Source organism: Chelonoidis abingdonii, chromosome 1 (genome assembly GCF_003597395.2).
Source record: "Chelonoidis abingdonii isolate Lonesome George chromosome 1, CheloAbing_2.0, whole genome shotgun sequence".
Classification (NCBI taxonomy): domain Eukaryota; kingdom Metazoa; phylum Chordata; order Testudines; family Testudinidae; genus Chelonoidis; species Chelonoidis abingdonii.
This window is the reverse complement of record NC_133769.1, coordinates 269,921,306-269,948,895: the sequence shown is the minus strand read 5'-3', so window position 1 is coordinate 269,948,895 and position 27,590 is coordinate 269,921,306. Positions and strand designations below refer to the sequence as shown.

The 27,590-nt window shown below is 41.2% G+C and overlaps 1 protein-coding gene across 2 annotated transcripts in view; it reads left to right on the top strand.

The window, feature by feature from the left end:
• Positions 1-17,845: 17,845 nt before the first annotated feature.
• Positions 17,846-27,590, top strand: part of ITGBL1 (integrin subunit beta like 1) — a 228,632-nt gene continuing 218,887 nt past the window's right edge. Inside the window, exons 1-2 of one of the 2 annotated variants that reach the window (XM_032771328.2) lie at positions 17,846-17,943; positions 19,447-19,643. In XM_032771328.2, the coding sequence (XP_032627219.1) occupies positions 17,846-17,943; positions 19,447-19,643 (295 nt within the window). Of the gene's footprint in view, positions 17,944-19,431; positions 19,644-27,590 lie in introns of both variants that reach the window. The other variant, XM_032771318.2, reaches the window with a different exon arrangement.

Below are 27,590 nucleotides of genomic sequence, written 5' to 3'. Positions count from 1 at the left end.
GGGGCACCCTGGGCTGCGGGGCAGCGCTCCCTGACCCCGGGGCCGGGGGTGCCGGGCTCGCAGCGGCGGCTCCCTGACGTGGGGGCGCCCTGACCTGCCAGGCTGTGGCGGCGAGCGCACGGCCCCGGGGGACACCTTGGGCTGCCGGCTGCAGGCAGCTGCTGCCACCAGCAGCTCAGCCCTTCCAGCAGCAGCGGCTGCAACCATTTAAAAAAATTTGGGGGGGCACCACTTTTTGGCGCCCCCAAATCTTGGCACCCTAGGCAACCGCCTAGTTGGCCTAAATGGTTGCACCGGCCCTGTTCCTATGGGACCTTACCAGTTCTCTAAATTTGTAAAGTCTGCTTTTTTTTTTTTTTTTTTTAAGTCCATTGCCCTTGTTCTACTGCTCTCATGGCTTCCTCTTGTTAAGATCATGAAACCTATCATGTCATGATCACTTTCACCCAAGTTACCTGTCACCTTCAAATTTGTCACCAATTCCTCCCTGCTGGTCAGAATCAAGTCTAAAATGGTTGTCCCTTTGTTTACTTCCTCCATTTTCTGAAACAAAAAGTTGTCTCCAAAACATTTAAAGAACATACTGGAAATTTTCTGTTTTGCTGTATTATTTTTCCAATAGATGTCTGGGTAAAGTCCCCCATTCTGCCAGAGTCCACCCCATTACTAACAATATTATGTATTTTTAGTTTCTTGGTCAAAAAAAGTAAAGTTCTTTAAATTTATACTTTGCTTTAATTGATAATAGCTGGTGTAAAATAATATAGAATAATAGCTCTGTGGAGCTTGTGAAATCTGAAAAGGACCTGATCCTTAAGGAGGATTGCTTATGCAGCTGAAATTACACACATGCATAAGTATTTACAAAATTATGCCCTAATAAAGAAACAGAAAATGGAAGGAAAATGCATGCTTATAATTTGAATTACAGTCTTTTATATTTTAGCTATTAGATATTAAAGCAAAAACCAATTAGCCATTAAGGTAGTTGGCCTTAAGAACAAAGTCCTGATCCTGCAAACACTAACATATGTGTTTAACATTAGTACCCTGAGTAGTCCAAAGAAAGCATGTGGCATAACTGTTTGCAGGATTGGGGCCCTTGATATTAAACAGCCCACCAGTGCCCCATGGCAAATACTGAAAAATATTCATGTAGAGGTAAGTATGTTTAGATATAAAATAGCTTCTATTTTGTATTTCTCCTCCCCCATTATATTTTAGTACTTTGTTGCTAAGCAGCATTATGCTGCTGGTGGTACTATCTCTCAGATGAGAAGAGACAGGTGCAAACATTGAAGCTTTACAGCTTAATCTTAGTTTGTGCTAGCAGATGAAATCTTAGTCTGTGTCAGCAGATGTGATCTTGTGCAACAGAACTGCTGCAATTATATTGGCATTGGAAAAATTGTATTTTCCTTATTGATTTAACAGTTCTACATCTGTACATCACCAGATCTGCTAACAAATAGCCAGATGCTTACTCATATTCAAACATACCTTTAACCTTTCCTCAGTGGGGCTATTCGTCAAGTAAGGTGGTAAGAATGGTAGAATATGACCCAAAGAGAGTTGTGCAGGCAGTGGAAATATGCAGTTAAACTTGTAAAGAAAATATAATTCTTTCCATTATTCATTTTGCCACAGTTCCTCTTTTCTGTATAGTTATGTTTGTGGCTCAGGAAGCAGTTATAGGAATTTTAAAACGTCAAGAAAATCATCTAGGCATGTGTTCAAGCATATCTTGTTAAATACGAATAACATAGCTAAGTCAGTTTTGTAATTTGAAGAGGTTATCAATCAATGAAAACTAGCTATATGTCTATTTAGAATATTTAGGGCCAAAGTCTGGCCTCTGATTCATGCATACAACTCCCACTGACATGTGGTTAAGGGCAGAATTTGGGCCTTAAACTATTTTTCTTACTGGAATGCAGAAAAGGTTAGAAGGTTGCTTTATACTTGCCCAACTCTAGAACAGATAAATGAGCTCGCTTAGTCTTTCCAAAAGAATTTCAACACTGGGCTGAACCTAACCACATTGAAGCTTCTGCTCTAAAAGAAAGTTTGTGAAAGCTACAAGAAACTGAAAATAAGAGCTTACAGTGGGCTTCTCTTCTCAACCCTAGCCATAGCTTTGGAGCCAGGGATGATGTAACATGATCTGCAAGTCACACTGGGACCTTTCTAGATGAAAGGTACTTAATAAATCAGTGTTTCCAAGGTTAAACCATGCCCTAGCTCTGTCTATCCACCTACGCCTGGGAAAAGTAGTGGGCTCAAAGCACCCACTTTGGGGCATGCCTAGTTTGTCTGGGGTAGCTCGAAGCATTCCACATGCGTTGCCTCCGCAACATCATGAAGATCCGCTGGCAAGACAAAGTGCCCAATCTTGAGGTCCTCGAGAGAGCCCAGATGACAAGCATCGAAATGATGATCATAAAGTCACAGCTACATTGGACCGGTCATGTCAGCCACATGGATGCCAACAGAATCCCCCGCCAGCTTCTCTATGGTGAGCTCTCCCAGGGCATCTGACATATAGATCATTCACAAAAACGTTACAAGGACACCATCAATGCCAATCTGCAGTATAGCAGTATCAAACCCAGGGACCTTGAGGACGCCACCAGCGACAGAACACAGTGGTGTGCAACAGTCAGAAATACCTGCATTGCCTTTGAGGAAGATCACTCCCAGCGTCTACAAGAGGCACATGAATGATGTCATAGAGCACCAGCAGCGCACAACCCACTGACTGTGAACTTCCCATGCACCATCTGCAGCCAAATGTGCACCTCTAGAATTGGCTTGTATAGCCATCAGAGGGCACACCATGAGACCAACAATAGATGATTTGCTCAGATTTGTCATCATCGGATCGATGGACTACCTAGAGTTGCAAGATCTGGATAGCCCTTAAAGGGGTTTAATGAGGGGTTTAAGGAGTTCTTAGTCTCCCTTATGCTCCTTTAAGGCATGTAGTGTAGTCCAAGGCACAGTTCTGCCCTAAATGATTACATTATCAAAGAGGATTATGATTCCTGGTGGTGAATGACACACTTAAAGCGGCAGGTGCCTCTAGGCTTAGCTACACCTGGGATCTTCAGGGGCAAGCAGATGATGAACACCTCCTGCTCTGTCCCTTCCCAACCAAAGATAACAATAGCTGTATAGGGAGTTCACTCATGTTTTGGACCAAAACCCATCCAGTTTCATAAAAATCCATTGTCACTGTTCCTTTCAAAGACGTTAGTATAAATATGCATGTTTCCAGAGCAGAATGTGTACATTATCTCATTCCGGTTGAAAATAGGTAAAGCTGGGTAAATACTGCAAAATACTGTGTGTGTGAATATTTATTAGTGTCAAATCCGGAGCATAAAGTAGTTTGACTTGGTGTGTGAAATGTCACAATCCCTCTAATATTTGGCCTTCCTTCAGTCACTCATTATATTCAAAAGTAGCATGGCAAGCTGGCTGCAGACCATGCAAGGATGGACAAAAATACTCCAGCACACTGTGCTCTCTCTGTCTATCGACATGCAAAGGAGTTCATCCCCTGACCCTACCTTGCACCATCCCTGGGGCTGCCCCACAGATTTGTGGATTTGCATGAATGAGCCAGATCTGGGAACTTCATTACATGGTGCCTGGTTCAATACCATCACCTTAATAAATGATGTGTGTTTGATTAGATTTTTTATTTAATTCCCTTTACCTGTGTTTGTACCTCACTTGTTTTAATTTTTCATTAATATCTGTATGATACAATTTTAATAATATGAATGTTCATTTAATAAAGTATTTGTTATTAAATGCTTGCTCAGCTCTAAAAATAGATCTTATAACATGTCATTAAGAAATTTAGAACTAAGTGGCCAGGATGATACTATTGTAGAACAACAGTATAGGTCAGAGGTCTACTGCTGTTTAGTAAATCACAAATAAGATCAATTCACCTTCACAAGTAATTTGGATTAATATACAATTTTCAAACTTAGGTGCCTAGAATCAAGCTCCTAAAGCCATATATAAGTACCTAAATAAAAGACCCAAGCTATGATTTTCCAAACTGGATACCTTAAGTCAGGGTTTTAATTCTACATAAACTTACATATGTGGGCTGATTTAAAAAATGCTGAGTACCCAGAAGCAATGTAATAATGGATTGTGATGGTGGTTGTTGGGTTTGTTTGTTTCTTTAAAACAGCAGGCAGGCCAGTAGGTGACATCAAAGTATTGTAACTATATGAATGGTGATTGTTCTAGCTTGGTGAATCTGGTATCCACATGTTCAACAGCAGTTTCAAGCATTAGATCTAATTTATTATTATTTTGTCTCTTGAGACCCAGGAATGTTTATTTCTTTAAATTTGCCATTCCTTCGGATGACTTTTCAGAATCAAGGGCTGGAACAATCTTCCATTGCTATGAGCTCCAGCATGGCATTTCTAATAAAAAAAATTTAAATGAATTTTTCATGATTTTTCCTTGGTTTTGGCTAGCTTTTGCATGGCCTCAAGAAAAATTAGATTATTCCTTTGAAAAGTAAGAGAATTCAGTCACAATACTGATTGAGGCCATCCTGAAAAACATGTGCCCCCAAATTTACCTTACTTGTTGTCTTTAAGAATATACCTAACTTAGGGTACACCAGACCCTGGCTCACTTTATGAAATAGGTACCAAATGGGAGAAAGCACCCTCTGACTTGCCTCAACAGCAAGAGTGGTACATCATTACCATTGCATTAAATAGTAAACTATCTTCCCTCTGCTCACTCCCCCATCAAACTCTTAAACATAGGGGTAGTCCTTTCTTTGGCCTAGAATGACAATTTAATGACTATGGTTGATACAATGCACTACAAAAGCGCAACATCTTGACTAAATTTGGTCTGCAAACTATTTGAATATCCCATATTCACTGCTATATTATCGAAATTCAAGCCAACCAGTTTTGATTTGAGCTGTTCTGCCTTGATCTCCATAACCCCAAAGGTATTTCTATTCCCTATATGAAACCATCAGCTGTTACAGATCATGTCATGTCATGTCAGCAAAGAGAGTATAAGGTGTCCTATTCTGCACACATCTGACATATATCAAATCCTGCTCAACTACAAATCTGCCAGCAGATCTGTCAGCAAGCACAGTAATAAATCTAGCATTCTGTATACATTTTTGAGCCACTTCATTAAGCTTTTTAATTGTTTCTATAAAGTTTTCACTCCATGGGTGCTAAAATAGTTTATATTAGTTAAAATAATTTATGACCATGTAATTGGGAGACTATTTTGTAATCTTGAAAACCAAAATCATGTTTAGCAACTGCACGGGTGGCGATAAATATGTTGGCAAATTATTCGATCGCCTTATTTTGTATTTTATGGAGCAATGTAGTAAGAAATGATATTTGTAGACTGACACGCTCTCTGCTTCCATGCATTTCAGGGGAACAGCAGAGCAGCCACGTACATGTAGGGAATGAGTTCTGAAGGTCTTACTTCCACTGACAGTAGGCCTGGCCTTATTATAAATCTTCTCAGATGCTTTTTGCCAATTACACAAGACATTTTATCTTTCTGACCTGAAATCCATGGGTACTCAGCTTTCCATGAATTCTGGAAAGTGAGTTAGTTCATATCTCAGTTTGTAATATTTCTTAATATACACTTCTTTACCGTATGGTCTGCCATATGGTGAGTTACCCTTACTTGGCTCAGGACATTCAGTATTAATACTCTGTAAACAAACTGTCTGGCAGCCCGCCAGCAGATTACCCTGACAGGCTGCATGCAGGCCGCACGTTGCCCAACACTGATTTAGGCTGATGGTGCTGATAGAAGGGTTACCAAAAAGAACCCAATAGGATTTTTGAAGAGTTCTGATATTTTTCAGCTATTTTTTAAGTTAACCATTTCTCTGTGTGTATGACTTTTTTACGGATAGTTTGTGAGTCAAATATGAGTTTGTAAATTAAGCTACCTGGTCCAGGGGGCAGTAAAGCTAAGCTGGCAATTGCAAGGCCGTAACAAAATATTAAAGAGGCCACCTGCTTCCTAAGTCCAAATCAAGTTCTGGTTTGCTGCACATAACCTTTTCTGGCTTGGCTGGCAAAACCTTGCTTGCCTTTTTGTCAAAAATAAGAGCCTTTAAACTACCTAACCTTGCCCCATTGTTTGCAAATCTTATTCTCCCTCTTAAATTAAATCAAACTGCCTTATCGCTATTGCTAAGTTTGCTAACCTCTAAAAGTTGCTATAGAGCTTTCACTAGTTTGGTTAGGAAGTTAAACTGCTACTTGCTTTGCTAGGAATGATAAAGCTTTTGAACTACCTGATTATAGCTGCAAGGCCCAGACCCAGGGTATGTCTACACTGGCAAGTTCCTGCAACATAAATTATACCACTTTTATTAAAATGCTGGAATTAAACCACTGTTGCATGTCCACAATGTGCTACTTGTGACACTGGAGCACATCCACATTAGCAGTTCTTCCAACGGCAAAGACATCAGTGCATTGTGGTAACTGCTCCACTGTGCAACTGGCCAGAGGGTGCTTTGGGAAGGGTTTGCAATGCCTCATGGGGCAGGCACAGAGTCACATGATGCAGGTTTCCCAATCCCATTGTTCCGTAGGCATCCTACTACTTTGTCAGCTGATTTTCAACTGATGTGGGTGGGGGAGAGGGTGTGACAGGGAGTGTGTGTGTGTATGGAGTGGGGAGAGAGACAGTGTGTTGTGGGGGACAGAGAATGTGTCAGCATGCTGTTTTGTAAGTTGAGATAGCGGCAGCAAGCAACCAGTCCTTAGGTAGGGGAAGGGGGAAACCCCAACATCAGCCCCCGCTTCCCTCTCTGGGCGATTTGCTCGCTCTCGCTCGCTCTCTCTCTCTCTCTCTCTCTCACACACACACACACACAGACAGCTGCTTCTGTGTTCAATAGCATAAGCATTCCACATCAATGGTTTGCTTTGTGTCCCAGAGCAGATCAGCGCAGCACGCAAGGGCTATTAGAAACGGTGCTTTGAAAGAGGAGGTGCTAATTTCTCTGGGGCAGCCGAGTTCAAAACAATGAGCAGAGCAGCCACTCGAGGCAGTATGGGACAGCTCTGGAGGTCAATTACTGCACAGAAAGCAATCAAATGTCTACACTGGCAATAGAGCACAAGAGCCTCTGCACAACTAGCCTGACAACTCTCGTCGAGGTGGGTGTTTTGCAGGGCTGCAACTGAGGAGTTTCTGTGTACTAAGTGGCTTGGCAGTGTGTACACATCTGCAGTTTGAGTGCAAAAAGCTGCTTTACTACGCAGAAACTTGCCAGTGTAGACAAGCCCCCAACCTCCCACCATTCTTATCACCACAGACCTCTAATCAGAGAACTAATAGACAATACATTCAAGCTAAGGCTTATCCTCATTTTCAGCAGCATGCTTCTTTTTGGTCCCATATCCTTATCCCAAAGCAATTCTCGTATGGCTGACATTGGTAGACCCATTGACCTCCCTTTCAAATGGGTCTCAGCTATAATAGTCTGTTCCATCTCCTCCCCTGTGACTGGCAACTGAGTTCTATTGCCTCCTTTTTTCTGTTCCTTCTGACAGGTCAGTCCAACTGCTCTGCTCACCTCTTCTCCTCAAGCAGCTCACTTATAAGTTCTCTGCTCCACTCAGTTCCTCTAGTAATCCTCCGCTGAGGTATAAAAAAAAATTTAGGAACAACTTTATCTATCTGTAATAAAAAATTTAAGGGTTATCTACATGGGGACTTTTAGGAAAATAAATCCAAATTAACTAAAGGTGTGAATTTGAGGTGGCTTAATTAAACCACATTAAACCCCAATGTGAACAACTAATTCAGAATCAAAGTAGCATTCCAGAGTGAAATAAAATAAACTGAATTAAGGTCACTTTAATTCTAAATAACAGGATTCACACAAGAGTTCAATGTGGTTTAATTAAGCCACAACAAATTCACACATTTAGTTAACTTGGATTTATTTTCCTGGACGTTCCTGTGTAGACAAGTCCTTAACCTCAGCAGTGACCACAAAAATTAAAATGCTTCACTCTTAATTATTCAGTAACTGTGCTGATTAAGCTTTCTTTATAGCCATAAAGAATCCACAGAAAATACATACTTTTCTTATTTAATTGTGCGATTAAAAATATTAATCACGATTAATCACGCAATTAATTGCACTGTTAAACAACAATAGAATACCATTTATGTAAATATTTTTGGATATTTTTTACATTTTCAAATGTATGGATTTCAGTTACAACACAGAATACAAAATGTACAGTGCTCACTTTATATTATTTTTTATTACAAATATTTGCACTGTAAAAAAACAAAAGAAATAGTATTTTCAGTTCACCTAATACAAGTACTGTAGTGCAATCTCTTTATCATGAAAGTTGAACTTACAAATGTAGCATTATGTACAAAAAATAACTGCATTCAAAAATAAAACAATGTAAAACTTTAGAGCCTACAAGTCTACTCAGTCCTACTTCTGATTCAGCAAATCGCTCAAGCAAATTTGTTTACATTTGCAGGAGATAACGCTGTCTGCTTCTTGTTTACAATGTCACCTGAAAGTAAGAACAGGCGTTCGCATGGCACTGTTGTAGCCAGCGTCTCAAGATATTTCCATGCCAGGTGCACTAAAGATTCATATGTCCCTTTATGCTTCAACCACCATTCCAGAGGACATGCATCCATGCTGCTGATGGTTTCTGCTCGATAACAATCCAAAGCAGTTCAGACTGATGCACATTCATTTTCATCATCTGTCAGATGCCATCAGTAGAAGGTTGATATTTTTTTTGGTGGTTTGGGTTCTGTTGTTTCCACATTAGAGTGTTGCTCTTTTAACTCTTCTGAAAGCACGTTCCACACAGGGGTGAAAGTAACTTAAAAGACTTACCAGTATGCCGGAGTCCTGAGCAGGAGGATGGGGCCTCAACCAGAAGGGGCGGGGCCTCAACCAGAAGAGGCGGTCCTTTAAATCCCCAGGCCCTTTAAATCAAGATTTAAAAGGCCCAGGGCTCTGGCTGCAGTAGCAGCGGCTGGGAGCCCTGAGCCCTTTAAATGGCTGCCCAAACCCCGCTGCCGGAACACCGCTGCCGGAGCCCTGGGATAGCGGCAGCAGGGCTACAGCGGTGATTTAAAGTTCCAGGGGCTCCAGGCACCACTACCGCTGTGGAGCCCGAGGCCCTTTAAATCTCCACCAGAGCCTCAAGCCCTGGGGTAGCAGTGGCAGCTGGGAGCCTCTGGGGCTCAGTCGGCAATTTAAAAGGCCCAGGGCTCCACTCCAGCTGCTGCCGGGAGCCCCAGGCTCTTTAAATCGCTGGCCTGTGGAAGCCGGTCCAGTACACTGTATTGGACCATACTGGCTTACTTTCACCTCTGATTCCACAATTCCTTCCTCTCAGATTTTGGACAATGCTTCAGATTCTTAAATTTTGAGTCGATTGCTGCAGCTATCTTTAGCAATCTCACATTGGTACTTTCTTTGTGTTTTGTCAAATCTATAGTGAAAATGTGTTAAAACATACAACATGTGCTGAGGTCATCATCCAAGACTGCTATAACATGAAATACAGTATATGGCAGAACATGATTAAAACACCAGGAGACATGCAATTCTCCCCCAAGGAGTTCAATCACAAATAGAATTAACACATTTTTTTTTTAATAAGCATCATCAGCATGGAAGCATGTGCTCTGGAATGGTGGCTGAAGCATGAAGGAGCATACGAATGTTTAGCATATCTGGCATGTAAATACCTTGCAATGCCAGCTACAAAAGTGCCATGTGAAAGCCTGTTCTCACTTTCAAGTGACACTGAAAATAATAAGCGAGCAGCATTAATTCCTGTAAATGTAAACACACTAGTTTTTCTGGGCAATTGGCTGAACAACAAGTAGTACTGAGACTGGTAGTGCTCAAAAGTTTTACATTGTTTTGTTTTGAGTGCAATTATGTAACAAAAAAAATCTACATTTTGTAAGCTGTGCTTTCATTGATAAAGAGATTGCACTGCATTATTGTGGAAGGTGATTTGAAACATCTATTTCTTTTGTTTATTTGTTTTACAGTACAAATATTTGTAATAAAAAATATATATAAAGTGAGCACTGTACACTTTGTATTCCATGTTGTAATTGAAATCAAATATTTGAAAATGTAGAAAACATCCAAAACTATTTAATAAATTTCAGTTGGTATTCTATTGTTTAACAGTGTGAGTAAAACTGCAATTAATCACAATTAATTTTTTTTATCACGATTAATGTTTTCCAGTTAATCACTTGAGTTAACTGTGATTAATCAACAGCCCTAGTTATTAGTATTATTTTTTATATTACCCAGAGTTTCCAACCAGTTTTGGGGTGATATTGTAGTTGGTGTGATACGGACAAATAGTAACAGACGCGGAACTGTGAACTACCTCATAGCATTTCCCAATTCCTCACTAAAGCCCGAGTGTACCATGTTAATTCTCTTCAAGCCCTTTTATTCCCAGAGACTTACAGGTTTGTCAGTTTACAGTCCAGGAGAGATGACGCTGAGTGGCCTGATGGTGTCTACTACGAAGGGAAAAAAACGTGGCGTGGAAGAGGTGAACCTCTCACTCACCCTGGAACACCTGCCCCGTGACAAATCACGGAACTGTGCGCTAGCTCGCCCCATCGTTCTCAGCCACCCCAGGACAGACTGAACAGGCATACCACTCCATTGACACAGGTAATGCTCACCCAATTAGAACACCACCCTACTGGGTGTCTCCTCACGCACAAGCTTGTATAGAACGGGAGATCCAGAACATGCTACAGATGGGTATAATACGCTCATCTACCAGTGCGTGGGCATCTCCAGTGGTTCTGGTACCCAAACCAGATGGGGAAATATGCTTTTGCGTGACTACCGTAAGCTAAATGCGGTAACTCATCCGGACAACTGTCCAATGCACGCACCGATGAGCTATTGAAAAGTTGGGACGTGCCCAGTTCATCTCTACAATACACTTAACCAAGGGGAACTGGCAAGTACCGCTAGATGAACCTTCCAAGGAAAGGTCTGCATTCATCACCCTAGCGTGTGTATGATAATTGTACTTCCTTTCGCTGCAAATGCACCGCCACCTTCCAGAGACTGGTAGATGTTCTACTAGCAGGACTGGGAGAATATGCGATGCCTACCTCGATTACGGGGCCATTTTTTCAGGACTCCTGGCCCGACACCCTGATACACCTGGAAAAGGTCTTTGAGCGCATCAGCAGGCCGGACTAACTGTTAAGCCAAAAAGTGTCAAATAGGCCAAAAAACAGTGACTTAACCTGGGAACCAGTTAGGTTGAAGAACCATAACCCCCTACAGGCCAAGGTGGATGCTATTTCAAGAAGTGGCCTGTTCCCAAAGTCAAAGAAACAGTCCATCCTTCTTAGGCTTGGCCGGTATTACAGGCGATTTGTCCCACACTACAGCCAAATCGCTGCCCCACTGACCAACCTGACCAAAAGACCCAGCCAAATACAGTTAAGTGGACTGATGAGTGTCAAAGCCTTTACTCAACTTAAGGTGACTCTACATCTGACCCTGTGCTAAGGGCCCTGGACTTTGACCAAACCATTCCTAGTAACACCAATGCATTCTGAGCGTGGTATAGGAGCAGTTCTCATGCAGGAAGGACCGGATCACAACTTCCATCCTGCTCGTGTTTCTCAGCAAGAAACTGTCTGAGAGGGAAAGTCACTGTCAGTCAGTGAAAAAATGCATGCCATTGTGTATGCCCTGGAAAAGCTACGCCCATACCTTTGGGGACTGCGGTTCCAGCTACAAACTGACTGCTGCGCTAAAGTGGCTTCATACAGCCAAAGGGAACAACAAAAACTGCTTCGATGGAAGTTTAGCTCTCCAAGATTTTTGATTTTGAAATTCAGCACATTTCAGGAGCTTCTAACAAAGTAGCTGATGCACTCTCCTGTGAAGTTTCCCAGAATCACTGGTTAAACTTGTCCTTAAATGTAAAGTCTTGTAGTTTACATACTTAGTAGTATATGTAAAGGTGCATGTGTTTATTAATCTGTTTAGTCTAAGTCTTAGGAAGAATCACCGCCAGTGAGTTTCCCACTGTCTGTGATTTGGGGGGGCATGTCATAAACAGATAGCTATAGGAGTTAATGTTTCTCTTGCCTGTAAAGGGGTTAACAAAGGGAAACCAAACACCTGACCAAGGACATCAGGAAACCGGATTTTTCAAAGCTCAGGGAGGAATTTTTGGGTGTGTGTCTTTTGTCTGTGTTTCTGTTCTGTTGCTCTCGGCTCTGAGAGTGACTTTCTCTCTTCAAGCTGTTGTTAATCTTCTATTTCCAAATTGTTAAGTACAAAAGTAGAAAGACAGTAAGCTTCTATGTGTGTTTTTGTGGTTTACATGTGTGTAGTTTGCTGAATGTTTTAAATTTGTATATCTTTTTGGATAGGCTGTTTATTCATTTTTCTTTTAAAGCAATTGACCCTGTATAATTGTCAGCCTTGATACAGAGACCAGTTCTATGTCTTTTCTTCTTTTTTATTAAAGCTTTCTTTTTAAGACCTGGTGGATTTTTTCCTAGTTAGAAACTCACCGGGGAATTGGTGGGGAGGAAGGAAACAGGGAGAGGGAAAATCTCCTTGGTGTCAGAGTTGCAAAGCGTACTTTTGCAGGGACTCTGACTGATAGGTGAAAGAAAACTTGATCTCTCTGGTGTTGCTTTCAAGGACTTGAAACGGTATCTCCTAGTGTACCCAGGCGGGAAGCCGGGGAGGAAATAAGAGGCGACAAAGGGAGGGGGTTATTTCCCTTTGTTGTAGACTCAGGGCATCTGAGTCTTGGGGTCCCCCAGGGAAGGTTTGGGGAGACCAGAGGGCGCCAGAGACTGGAAATCTGGCTGGTGGCAGCGCTATCAGATCCAAGCTGGTAATTAAGCTTGGAGGTTTCATGCAAGCACCCACATTTTGGACGCTAAGGTTCAGAATTGGGATTTATGCTTATGACATGCTCCTTGCCCCCAAAAAGTTTACAAGATTATGTCCTAATTCTCCTCTGCTTTGCAGCTGGCATAGTAACTTAGGCCCAGATCCTCCAAGGTATTTAGGCTCCTAACTTTCATTTATCTTTGAAGAGCTGGACCATAAAGCTAGATTCACACAGGGTCCGAAGTGTCTAACTACCTTTTTAAATATTTCTGGGAGCAGAGACTTCAACCTTATTTTCCCACAACCCAGGTGAATGCTATAATCATTGGGCTATAGAATTAATCTCTCACTGCTTCTTGCTTGCTCACTGTCTCTGGCACAATGACTTTATTATTATTTATACTCAGTGAAAGAGCTTCAACAGGGTGAGACTGAGAGATTTTCCCCACTCCAGAATGCCCAATAGCTTGGTGATGAGATCATTCACCTGTGAGATGGGAGACCAGCATTAAAGTCCCTGCTCCGAATCAGATAGAGCAGGGATCTGAAAACAGGTGTCTCAGCTTCCAGGTGAATGCTCTGGTTCCTAAGTCTTTTGTGTATGTGACCCATAAGCTCTGTCCTTTCCTCTGCATTTCATTCCTGAGTAGCACAAACAGCTACTTGCTGGCTTATGAGGATCCCTTTCTTAGTCACCTCTGACTATGCAATACATGGGATTCCTGAGCACCTAACTGAAAATTTCATAGGGAGGCAGGGCATCTAGGAGTTAGGTGTTGCAATCCTGAGTACCTTAGTGAATCTAGTCCTTAAGCCCTGCTCCTGTGCTTAATTTGCACTTTACTCATGTGCTTAATTTTCCACACTGCAAATAATATTGTTGACTTCAATGGTATTACTCTCATTGAATAAAATTAAGTATGTGTGTAAATATTAATAGGATTGGGGCCTAGGCCCTAAACCACAAAGGGACTTAATCCCTTAGAAAATCCCAGGTATACCACTGCTATCCACAAAGCCTGAATTAGTTGCCTAGGCTCCCCACATAATGAATGTGGAGAGATAGGCCCCTTAGAAAGGGATCCACAAAAACCAGCACAGCTGAGTAATTAGAGCTTGCTCTTGTGAAGTAGGTGACTTCTATTTAAATCCTCTCCCAGCCTCTAACAGAGAGGGGAATTGAACCTGGGTCTCCCACATTCCAGGTGAGTGCTCTAATCACTGGGCTAAAAGCTTTAATTTGATCACCACCACTGCTGCCTCTGTACTCTGCATTTTGAATAGGACCAGATGTTGTTGGTAACCTCTGAGCACACCTGCTGGATCAGGCTCTGCACACTACTTACCTATATGGACAAATGTCTGTCTTCTCCTTGTTTGTGAATCGCTCTGGGGCTTAAGTGGGAGATTGGCAGATGGACTCAAAGGGAGGCAGCAGCAGGTGTGCCCAGAGACAGAAACTTAGATACTGAGGGAGGTTTTACCTTGAAAACTTGAGTTCAGGTGCTTACAGCATTCAGTGGGAGCTTTGTAGCTCACAGTGGAGCCTAAAGCTGGGACTTCAGCACCTAAACCCAGGATTTAGGAGTTGTCTGCACTTGAAATGCAGTGCAGGCTTTAAGGTAAATGAGAATCTGGCCTAGTTGTTCTATGTTCTTTAAGACACCACGTGCCATCTAACACAGATCTACTGTATCTCTGGACACAAAACTCTCAGGCTCAAATCATAGCATTTATATGAAAAGAGCAAAGGTTAAAAGGCAGCAATGAAGCATCACATTTGGAATCAGAGACATGTACACCTGAAAACAATTATAAAGCCAGTGCTCTAGGGTGCATGCACATTCTTGATACTCCACCCTCAGGCTGTATAACTACAGTGTCTTCTCCAAATTTAAAATGTCCAGAGTCAAAGACTGCACACTAGTTTATGTGAGGGGAATGGGGGAAGATTAAAAAAAAAAAAGTGGGAATGGTATGGTCACTGTATCTGGACAGTATTTTTTCTCAGATATAAGCCATAGGTTGCAGACAGCTCATGGATGGATGGATGGACAGACACACACACACACAATTTAGTGGGAGAGTTCAAGGTAAGTTAAGTGCCAAATGATTGAATTGCCATCATTTCAAATGTAACGTTTCTTATTCGTTTTACCTAAACTCTGAATTTCCTGGATTTCTAACAGTTGTTTTTTTGACAACTACAACATTCTTATAATTTTTTTCTCTTTCAAACTTGTTGCCTTTTTTTTTCCTCAAAACTACCAATAAACTTTTAAAAAGTATTGAAGAACTATAGCACTTAATCCCATCCTTAATGAACAACTCAAAATACAGGGTTCTGTCTACTTTTAAAGGCCCTGATCCTGCAATCAGTACTTAACTTTGTACTTGTGAGCAGACTCATCCATTGAGCAAGGTTAGCACAAGCATAACTGCTTGCACGATTTGATCATAAAGACTATGTTCTCAGTCTTTCAGTGAGATCTGCACATACCTGGGATCTCATTGCAGGATCAGGATCCATATTATCATCAGTAATCAGTAGACTGTCAATTTCAACATATAATGCTGTAAAATGAAGTAATAATGTGTTAAAACTTATTCCTTAACACGAGCTAAACATTTACAATTATGTAACACATTTCTACAAGTGACTGTCCTATCTATATTGTTTTATGTAGGTAAGTGTCCTTTGGTTTTAAACTTTTTTTTTTTTTTTAAAAGGTAACATAAATTACAATAGCAAACACACAAAATAAATTTGAGCAGCCAGTTTGGGGTTCCCTGGTAGAAAAATTATTTTGAGGAAGTAGGGGAAACAAGTTTTTTGTTTCCAATAGGTGCTGATTCTATATCATTTTTATGGATATAATGAGATCAGAGGATGATTGTTGACTATTTTGCAGGAGAGATTTTCAACACATTGCATAGACTCATGAAAGTATTCATCAGCATGAATGGCAAAAGTTTGGATTGTTCTTCTTTTAGGAATAATCACACTTTCTTCTCTCCAGTTAGGTCAAGTAGATCTTACAAACCAAGCTCAGGTGAGTTGCCAAGCAAGATTATTGACACACCTGAAATGAATTAGGCTGGTACAAAGCTATAAGAAGAGCATTCCCTCGCTGTCCTTGTTCATGTTTTAACAAAACTTTATAATACAATGCAATGCATAGTAAATTATCTTTCCTATAATTGTAGAAAATTTTAACATAGAAATAGAAACTGAAGGAATACTGCACTTTGCAATGAACAGATTGCATTCTTTACTATAATAAAATAAGAGCCTGTAGGGTTTTACCTTGATAGTTAATCTAATATGTTTTTATTTGAGTTGTCATGGGTTGATAACCATAGTCTTTTGTTTTCAAAGAGTAAGACATCCAGAATTTATACTTACCTGGAATTCTGGCCAACTTCCAGCAAATCTGTTCTTTGCACTCCACAGAAAACTTTTTTTTTTTTTTTAATAAAAACGGGGCTCTACCAAAAACTGGTATTGGGAACTCCTTCACCACCTAAGAGACTAGTAAAAATAAGTCAAAAATTCTGTTTACTATTAGCAGAAAGGTCTAAGTAGACTGCTGGCAGGCACAGATATTTTAACAGGAGGCCTAGGAATAGAGTACATTCCACTGAGTTTGCTATACTAATTCTCTATAATACAGCTATTTTAACTTATTGCAAATGCTACATCTGAATCATGGAATTAAAGTTATTTAACTAAAATGTCAAATATTTTCTAGCATATTATATACTGTCTGTACTGTACTGTTGCAGTTTTCTAATAAATAAATAAAAGATTCTTCAGTTAGACAGAGCTGTTGAAAACCTTGGTCCACAGAACAGGAACTTGAACCAACAAATGCTTCTAATGTCAATAGCATGACTTGGTTCAAAAAATGGAATTGTATTATTGAGAGAAGAAAGTACATCTTCTAGAACATCCATATTCTACTAATGAATTTTCTTCTGTGGTGTAAGTTTTAAGTTTTTCTAATACTATTCAGGCTCAGGGACATGTTGGGCAATTTGTGACTCTCCAGGACAAACAGAGGGATCAAAAACTGTTAAAACTTCTATGAAGTATACAGAAATGTTACTGCCAGTCCTGCCAAGTCACACTCATTTGGAGGCAGACTCCCTCATTTTGAATTAATTTTACAGTATTTTCAAATATCTAACTCTTGGGATGAAAGCCTGAGCTGTGTGTTTTAATGAGGCATTTTAAAAGCTAACTGATATTTTTGAAATCACAGTCACTCAAACTGTCATAGCTCGACAGCCCTGGATGTCACACTGTATAGCTTATAACACATAATGTTTGAGAACTAAGGGGGAAAAATGTACCCACATAATTTTAGCTCATGCTAAAAGTGTAAAGCATTTACCTGACTGCTGGCAATACACTCAGATACAGTTGGAAAGTATTGTTAATGTCATCTGACAAATGTACATTTCCCCAATCACATTACTGAAATTATCTCAAACATCTATTAGTCAAAGTTAACTCAAATACACTTTCCTCAAATATTTATAGTACTTGTATTTCAAGATTGAGACAGTTCGCTCAATCTGTGAACAGGACACTTTTTATGTCAAAATAAACCATCTGGCTGTACAACTGTTTCTAATTACTTTCCTGCCTAGACTGTGAGCATTGGGGTTTGGCACCAATCTTCCTCCCAGAGTGCTGCCCAAATCCAGCTTCCAGGCAGCTAATCAAAGGCACTTGCAGCAGCAGGGGAAGCAGTGTTGAAGCTGGTTTTGGCCAGCTCAGGGCTTTGCAAGCCCAGTGGGTTTGTCTGTCCGTGGGACTCTCCTAGAGAGCTTCAAACTTCTTCAGTCACTGCCTGCGATCTAAACATGTGTGCACAGGGATTCCTCAAGTTGGTGCTGCTGCTGACTGCTTCACTTCTAACTCTGCTGCCTGCCATTCCTCAAACTTTCTCCCTGTCCCTGCGGTAAGTTTGTCTTTTAAATTAATGGGTTTATTTAGCAATTGCCTTATAGGCTGGACTTGAATGGTAACAAGTTGCCACAAGCAACAAAAATCTAAAATTTTGTATATATCATACAGGAAAGGATGGAGTATTTTCAACCTGTTGCTATTGTCTGTTGAAAATTAGTCACATAATGTATAATACCCACACACATTGTATATATATATAATGCAAAGTTATGTGTGCACTATATTGTAGTCAGGATCACAAATGTGTATAATATACATGACATTGGATCACATAGTTGATTTAGAAATGTATCTTTTATTATACATGCAAAACTTAGATATGCAGTTATCTATGGGGGAAAGGTAAAAGATAGCTTCTGCTGAATCCTGATGATTTTTGTACCCAACTCTCCAAATTCAACTGGCTAAATAGACAGTAAGTCCAGTCATTCCTAGTGCACCAAATATCCTGGATCTGGTTACATCCTGGTGCAATGGCACACACAAAAAAAAAAACGTACACCAAACTAACCAACCAAACCCCACAAACAGTACACACAACCTACCCACCAGATCTGGCACCTAGCTCCTGCTGGATTCAACAAATTTTTGGCCTCAATGCACCTAAATTCTAATGCCTGAGGACAAGTGCAGATGCTATTACTGCACCAATAAATCTCGACCTCCAAATCATCCTGGTATAATGGTGCTGCCCATGCCTAGATCTGACAATGGGGTCTGGACAGGTTTTTATCCCAACCCTCCCCCCGCAAAATCCTAATGCCACCACAGGTAAAATGTTTAAATGCCCCTGATGCATCTGAAAAATCTAGACCCTGCTGTACTCTAGTATGACAGAGCAGGAAAAATTACATATAGCTCCTGCTGGATCTTGCCAAATTTGAGCCATTAACCCATAAATTGTACCATTCAATTAAAGAACAACTTTTACTTCTGTTATTTAAATAAATAAATTAAACACATCTGGACCCAACATATCCTGGTGCAAGGAAGCTGCAAAAACTTTAATTTGGCATCTGTATCCTGCTATTTTTTTACTTTGTGCCCTGCAGTTTTAATGTCTCAAATCCACCAGAATAATCCAAATCCAAATGTAATCCATCATTTAATCAGCTATATTTACCTAATCTATCACAAATGTGTGATCCCAATGTTGGGTTCCTGGCCACTTGCAAGATAATTACAATTCAGTGTAATGTGTCCCAGTGGGTGACACACTGGATTAATAAATACCCAACTGTTGACCTTCAGGCTCTCAAAGGGCAAAAATCATGGTGCTTTGAATTATTAGCTTCTGTGCTCCCATTACATGCTAAATCAAATGGCTGTAAAACTGCAGGTAATACAAAAATAAGAGTTTTAAAGTAATGGGTAAATCCACTGCAACAGTAAGGATCTCTGTCCCAACTCTGATCTCATCCATTCTATTTATGAGCACCTGACTTTGTCTTCAGCTGGTTGTCTTTGTTGTTCTCTGCAGGAGTGGCTCCCGCAGCACCTCCTCATGTAGACTGTCCCATGCTGAGTCGGAACGCAGGTGTCGTGTCCCAAGGGGAAAGTTGTGCAGCGGCAGAGGCCAATGTGACTGCGGTGTCTGCATCTGCCAAGTGACTGAGCCGGGAAAATACTACGGTCCGCTGTGTGAGTGCCACGAGTGGGTGTGCGAGACTTATGATGGTGAGACTTGTGCAGGTAAGGAAGCCACAGCATTCGGGGAGGCTTTCCCAGTGTGGTGAGGCTGCTGCCCATTAGCTGGCATGCTCCTGGCATCTCTATGCACATCTTCCCTTCCCGTTAGCAGGCTGATAGCTTCTCACATCAGTGGCAACTCCGTACACTACAATTACTGATATGTTAGGGGACGTAGCACAGTTCAATTTTTAGAGTGTAGACAGGACTGTAAATGTATCCCTGGCCATGGTTTTTGTCTGTTTGCTGACACATCAAAGCCTTTAGTGGGGCTTGGGAGCTCAGTTAAGGGGTACTCTCCCACAAAATGATGTATGTTATAATTGGATCCCCTTGACTGGTTGTACCTGTAGCCTGGACAAGCCCATAGGAGGTTCCTCGTGTTGGAGGCATTGCAAATCCATTTTGAGTCAGATAAATGAGCAGATCTTCCTTGTGTTATACATGTGAGTAGCTCTGTTGATTTCATTGGGACTACTTATGTGAGGAAGGAGAACACAATTTGACCCTCCATGTAAACTTTCCCAGGGCCACACAGAAGTTTTTGGCAGCCCAATGCAAAATCTGAAACTGTGCCCTCCCTGCACTGTACCAAAAAAACAAGTGTACAAAAACAGGAAGGGGCAGGGTGGTTGGAGAGTGAGCGCATACCCTGCACTTATCCTATAGCAGCGGCTCCTGTCCTAACGGGCTGGGCCTGACTCACCACTCAAGGTGTTTCGAGTTGGTGCATAGGATTGTAGCACTACTTAGGTTTGGCCCTGCTGCCCCTCATGACCAAGAGGCAGCCAGGCCAAACCTGAGCGGCTTTGCGATCCTGTCACAACCACATTCGGTTTGGGAGCCCTCTCAGACGGGGGCCCCGGGCAAACTGACCCTTTTGTTGCCCTCCCTGGGCAGCCCTGCCTTTACCCAGGGCTGTAAATTAGTTCTGAGCACTGCTTCACTTGTCAGTTTTGTTTGCTTTCACCCACCAGTGGACATAGAACAGCAACTTTGTAGTTGGGGGAAAGACCACTATAAGAGTTACACCATGGCTGGGTATCCTAAAAATGCGCCGGCTTTTATTATTAACCATCTGTATGTCTCTGTAAGTATACATGTCACTTTACAAAATATGGGCTAAGGCAGAATAGCCAATTTCTGTTTTTATATACATGCACATTAATCCCATTGACTTCAATGGGAGACACATGAATGTACATTTCTGACACATAATTTGGGCTTGTGATCATAGGAACATGCCCAACTGGTTTGCATCTAACCTTGTCACTTTTGCATCTTTCCAGCTGTCTTAGTTTAAGTTTTTGAACTGTTTTCATCAGATCTGGGAATTTTTTTGCAGCTGCAGAATAGGATATGAGAAAAGAAGAGGAGGAATGAATGTTATCTCCTCACATTCCTAAGGGGATGCACCCTGATGATGCACCTTGATGAAAGAGGGGCCACAAGGGAAATTCATTTCAAGTGTCCCTGCCTAAACATCTTTAGCAACTTTGCATAAACGTGTCATCTTTTCAGGCCAAAACCCACAATTAGGTCAGTGGGAATGTTAGTTACAGGAATTCCGTTAGTAACATGATAATACAAATGCATTCCAGCAGTGGGTTTGGCAAATTTTATAGGAAAAAAAACACACTTATTTTAGCAACAGCATAGCTAAGAATAAGAAGTCCAATAATAACATGAAAAGATCAAGAGTCGTGTTATAAGAAAAATATTTGTACTTGGCACCTGAGACATGAGTTTCATGGAGAATGTGCTTAATATGCACCCTGCTCAACAGTGCAAGATTAGTTATGCAAGTAATTTAGGGGAGCACGGGTACATTTATTATGTGGTTTGTTCTCTTCAATCTAGATCTTCTGATGTATCTTTATTTTTAAAAATCTGCAGCTTCACTAAATGTAGAAGCGGGGTGGTTGTTTGGAATGAAAGTGAAAGCTAGTCATATATTTCAAGATTTCATTCCAAATCCAAGTGCTCTAAAGTTTTATTACTGTTGGCTTTACCTCCGCACCTCACCACCCCCCGCTAATGCCACCATCAGTAGCTGAGAGCTTCATCAGTGGTTTAGTTGGAAGGGGAGAACTGAGACTGAGATTTTTCTAATAATAAAAATAATACTTAGCACTTATGTAGCACTTTACATTTTCAAACTTTAATTCATTAATTATCAGAAGACCTGACAGTGGCCTTTTCTACTCTGAGCTGTGAGAACTGAGATATGAAACTATTTAATCACAGCCCTCTGGCTTAATTGCAGTATAGATAGGGCAAGAAAGGTGAAGGGTCTCATCTTCAGAGCTGCTGAGCACCCATACCTTCCGCTGACTTCATCTGGAGTTCAGGGTGCTCAGAACTTCTGAAAAACAGGCCTCAAAGATTTGCTCAGTGCCAAACAGCAAGTCAGTGGCACAGCCTTGATTATAATTCTGGATCTCTGGACTTCCAGTCATGTTCTCAGTCTACTAGGCTACACTACATTTTTACTAGTTAACTTTTTGTGGTGGTTTTAATAAAGATGTGATGCACACGTGGTTTTTATTTCCAGTCTTAGTCACATGACAGTGGGCAGGGTTGTATAAATTTATAGCCTTGTCAGTTGGCAGGAGTCAGTATATACTCACTCCAAAAGCTACTGTTACATCTTCTTTAAAAATAATCAAATGTAAATAAAACATAGTATGAATCAAAACCAATAACCAGAAAATAATGCATACTAATAGAGGTACTCTTTTTTGCTTAATTCAAATAGATCTGCACCAACCTTGAACCAAAGATATTTACTCTCAAGTGTACTACTTCTGTTCTGTCCTCTTACTATAAAGAGTAAGGTCTCTCTGGATATGTCATAGTTTCTGGATTTGGGCCAAATGATGGAAACATAGTGTTGTGACTCTGACAGACACGCATTTGTTTCTCAGGATCTGGCTCTCAGGATAATTTTGTCTTTAAAAATGATGGAAGATTGACTGCCACAGCTTTGAGGAAGTTTTCTTTGAGGAAGTGATGGATTTTTGAAAAAGTACCATAATAGAAAAAGGAGGTGCACTGAACTCCTCAGTGGTTCAAAGGAATGGAATATGAATCTTGAAGTGATAGACTGAGGCTTCAGGTTAGACACTTGAATACTTTTGGAAAGTTTGTTTTTTTCCTCAGCTACTTTGAGAAATCTGGCTATATGAGAGTGACCTGACAACAGTTCTGCTCCTATCTGAGAGCAGATGATTGAATTAAAAATATAATCTATAAATGACAAGATAACACACAACAAAATACAAGTGTTACATGTTTCTGCCATTTATCACCCAGTTTATTACCCAATTTACCACATGTGCCTTCAGGATGCTGTGCATGAAGGCCACAGTCAGGCTTTCCTAAAGGAACTGCAGAATGGAAGAGGTGTAGATTGCCTTGTGGTTAGTGCTTCTATTTGTGCCCAGCCTATTAAATGACTCCATGTAAATGAAATGTTTTGGATATGAGTTGCTTCCTAAATATGAGAAGACTGAAGAAATAGCCAGTTCTTCTCAATTAGCTTTGTTCAGTATCCATGCTGCTAAGCTTAGGTGTTCAATTTCCTCACTTGAGTGGACACTGTGTTAGCAGGTCCTTGAGGGGTAATAGATGAAAGGACTGTCATGAATGATATACAAGGAGGAGATGGAATTGGAATCAACTGTGTGCTTACTGCACCTGTTGGATTTTTTTTCCCCTTGAGCCTTCAGAAGGGCCTAGTATTCCTTTCAGAGGAATTCTCTGAGGTGATATACAGAGGAAATAAACCCTTTTAGTACCCTTTTGCATGTCTTTTGCAGGGTTCCTTTGCTTTTTTCACAAAATTATTGGTGGAAGGAGCCTTAGGTGTGACTCTAACCAGATCCAAGCTGCTCTCTTAAGGGAAAGAGAGACTGAGGGCGGAGGAGATTCCAATTTGCTTGCCTAGGACTCTCCACATCTGTGCCATCACCTTGGGTAAGCACTGTAAACAGAAAAGGGAATTGCCTGAGGAACTGAGCATAGGATGTAGTGCAGAGGAGAAGCAAGGAGGGGCTCTGTCCCATTATTCTCTCTTTTATGGCCTTTTCATGCTTCTTAGAGAGAGTATTGTGATGCCATAGTTGCTCTTGTTCCCTGTACTTCTTGCTGCCGGTGAGGCCTGCCTCTTTCATTGGTCTTGTATTTGACTCTGTGGCAGACCAGCTGCAATTTTAGAGATGCTGCTCTGATCTGGACTACTTGGAGAGCCTGGCCTCTTCAGCTGGCTCCTCTCACACCAGCTACACCAAGGTGAGACAGAAGAGGTAGGAGTTGTGTTGCAGCATTGAAGGCAACTAGGCTTGCAACTTGAGTGACGTTCCTGTGTGTTCTGTCTTGTGCACCTGACCTGAGAGGCTCCTTGGCTGAGGGAGTGCGCTTTGCATTGTGGGAAGGGATAGGATAAGAGAATTAAGATAGCAAAAAGCTGAATTAAAAAGCAAAGGGTTTGACTGCTAGAAAATAAGGATTTTTGGAGATGCGAGGTTGAGGCCTTCTTAGTTGCCTGCCTGTCTCCTCGGCAAAGGCAGAAACTTCTGTCATGGGAGTTGCCAGCTACCAGTGAGTGAGGGTACCTGACCTACAATATGTAGAAGAATTATGTGCATACCTTTCAAAGGAGAACTACTGTTCAGTGTAGAGGGAAGGGATTTCATGGAAGTAGGAATTTTTACATTAGAAACATCTATACTGAAAGGATTCTCTATTTCCTAGCAAGAATTTTACAGGTTTAGATTATTTCCATGCGCTGCTAAAACACTAACTGTGTTTATGACTATCTGTTAACCTAAGATTTAGGTGTCAATTACATTACCTACAAATTTGTCTAATTTAACAAAAAGGTTAATCAAGGTTGTGGCTCGCTCTAAAGGAATTGCCAGAGTATTACCAGAGTGCTTGTCTCTGACCTGCACACGGCTCCCCAGAGCAAGCTAGTCCTGCTAACCCCGAAAGGACACAGATACAGACTTCTGATCAAGGATAGACACACAAGCAGAAATTCTTCAAAAAAAAAAAAAAAAAATTTATTTAAAAGAGATAAAAAGTTACAGGAGATTTAGTAAAGGAGGTTTAGTAAAGGAATTAAAAATGCATGAAACATAAGAAAATACAATTGAACTACATGCAGTAAAACAGCGTAGCAAAATAAAAGGTACAGACTATATAGAATAACTTATCACATATAAAAAATACAATAGTTTCAATGTAATATGCATCTAGAGATCCCGCATATAACAAAGGCTTTTAGTTCTAGTGATACAATACTTAACATGATGTAATATGTGTGGTCTCTATATACACATGAGCACATTCACAATTTAAAACAATTACTTAACATTAACACTTAACATTTAATACTTAATACATTAATACTCAACATCAATTACCCACATTTATATTTACACTAACATCCTGTGAGGGCAGAGCTCAGGCCATCACAAAATGGGTAGGGGAGATCTCATTCAAACCACAGGCGTCTGATTTTATTTACAAGCAAACCCATACTTTCCTCAATAGTAAATCAAAGACAACACTTACTTCTACCATTCTTAAATCCCCCTGTATCGTTGGTATGGTCCTTCTGTTCTGTCATGGTCTACTGCTGTTTGTTTGGTGTTTGAGAGCAATGACTGCCGCTAAGACGAAAGCTGCCCTCTGCCCGTGATGTCCAAAGGCTGCAGTCTTCTCCGTTGGCTGAGTCATTTACTACAGGAAGTGGAATTTCCTACTATGTCACACTGTATCTCTCCGAGATGGAATCTTCCACTATCCTCTCCCTGTATCCGCCATTTTGGATTTTCTACTTTAATTAAAGCCTTTATCTTAAAACTTAAAACTAATTACTATTTTATGCAGCCCAAAGGGTCCTGACACTGTTACCACTCTAATTATTTCAATTTGGGGGAAGTGAATTTTATAGCAATTTTAACCAACCCCCTTCTGAGGTTTTTCTGCAAGGTGCTGAAAAGTATTTCAAAACAGCTAAAGTAAAATCTCTTGGTACATATCTTACATCCTACATTGCAGTTAAACACAAAAGGATTCATGGAACTAGGCAGACACATATACAGATCTAAAGTGGCACTGACCCTCTTATTGCTGCTTCAGAGGCTCACCTAGATTCTTCCTTTATCCACTTGTAGTGAACTATGCGAATCAAAGTCACCTGTCTCTTTGTGATCAGTCTTTTTACTAGTCTATGTAAAATAATCCAACTTTTCTATACTGAAAGGAAGTTTCTGGTTAGCACAAGCCATTGTCACATGTACAGCACAGGCTGTCAAGGTATATTAGGCAAAATGTTTGCAGTTTTGGTGATACATGCAAATAAATGGCAACAGTGTTGGCTTCCTGTTATCATATGAGCTCAGTGCTTTCTTACAAGAACACATTAAATCTGTGTTATATGAAAAGATCAGATGGCATAGCCCTAATTTCTGCTGAGGATCCATTAGATGCCTATTTTTTCAGTAATATTATAGCACATAGGAATCTCAAATTGAATGAGATTTTGTTCATTATGAGTAAAGACATTTTAGTTAATATGCATAATGTCTGTGATTAATGAAGATCACAAAGTTTAAGTAAGTGTGGATTCTTATGGCCAACTATAGTGGAAACACTGTAGATAGTGCAATAAAATAGATCACAGAAGTTGTGTCCAGTGAAGCAAGAGGCAGCAAAATTTCTTATTGCATGGAATATCACGCTTCCGTTACTTAAAATCTATTGTCTGAATCCACATCAGTGTAAATAAAAACCAAATTTAGTCATGAGTAAACAGAAAAATAAATGTAATAACTTCTCTTTTTCTATAGTGGAATGCTGTTCAGTAGGTGCAAATCAAATTATCGTGAGTGCTACAGGGGCGCCATTTAAGGAGGACGGGGGGCACCTGGCTCCCTGAGTTTCGTACCACAGCAGAGCAGGGGCGCCATTTCAGATTTTGGTAGGTGTAACACACACACCCCCACACCCTCCTTAAATGGCGTCCCTATGGGCCAGTTCCATGGCACAGCATGTCAGGCTCGTGCTGCCAGACCTTGTACCTATTCTCCAGGAAGTGGCACCAGCGGGGGCTGTGCTCTGCAGAATGGGAGCTGATCACTGTGCTGCAGATGCTGGACGGTGACTGGTGGGAAGGGCAGAAGGAAAATGGCTGCGTGGCTGGTTCCCAGTGAGCTTTGTGCAGCTGCTGGAAGTAGGATACCGGCTGCTCTGAGTGCCTGGGGGAGCACAAGGAGGAGGTGCAGGGGGCTAGAGCCATGAGAGAGTGCAGGGCTTAGGGGAGAAGGGGCACAGGATGGGTTGGGGCGTGCAAGGGTGTAGGAGGGGAGTGCAGTGGTTAAAGGACAAGAGGGTGCAGGAGGGGAGTACAGCGGTTAGGGGAGAAGGGGATACATGAGCATCAGCATAGCTGCTAGGACAGTAATGGGTGCTCAGGTGGGGCCATGTGACAGCACATACAGGAAATGTGCTAGGTATGTTAGATGCTGTATGGATCTGTGCCATAAGGGACTGTGTGGGCGGTTAGCTCAGGATGGAGCTGTTGCCTTCCCCAGACCCCCTATCTGGCCATGCGACATTGGCTTTGAATCATAGAATATCAGGGTTGGAAGGGACCTCAGGAGGTCGTCTAGTCCACCCCACTGCTCAGAGCAGGACCAATCCCCAACTAAATCATCCCAGCCAGGGCTTAAAAACCTCTAAGGAAGGAGATTCCACCACCTCCCTAGGTAACCCATTCTAGTGCTTCACCACTCTCTGAGTGAAAAAGTTTTTCATAATATCCAACCTAAACCTCCCCCACTTCAACTTGAGACCATTACTACTTGTTCTGTCATCAGGTATCACTGAGAACAGTCTAGATCCATCCTCTTTGGAACCCCCTTTCAGGTAGTAGAAAGC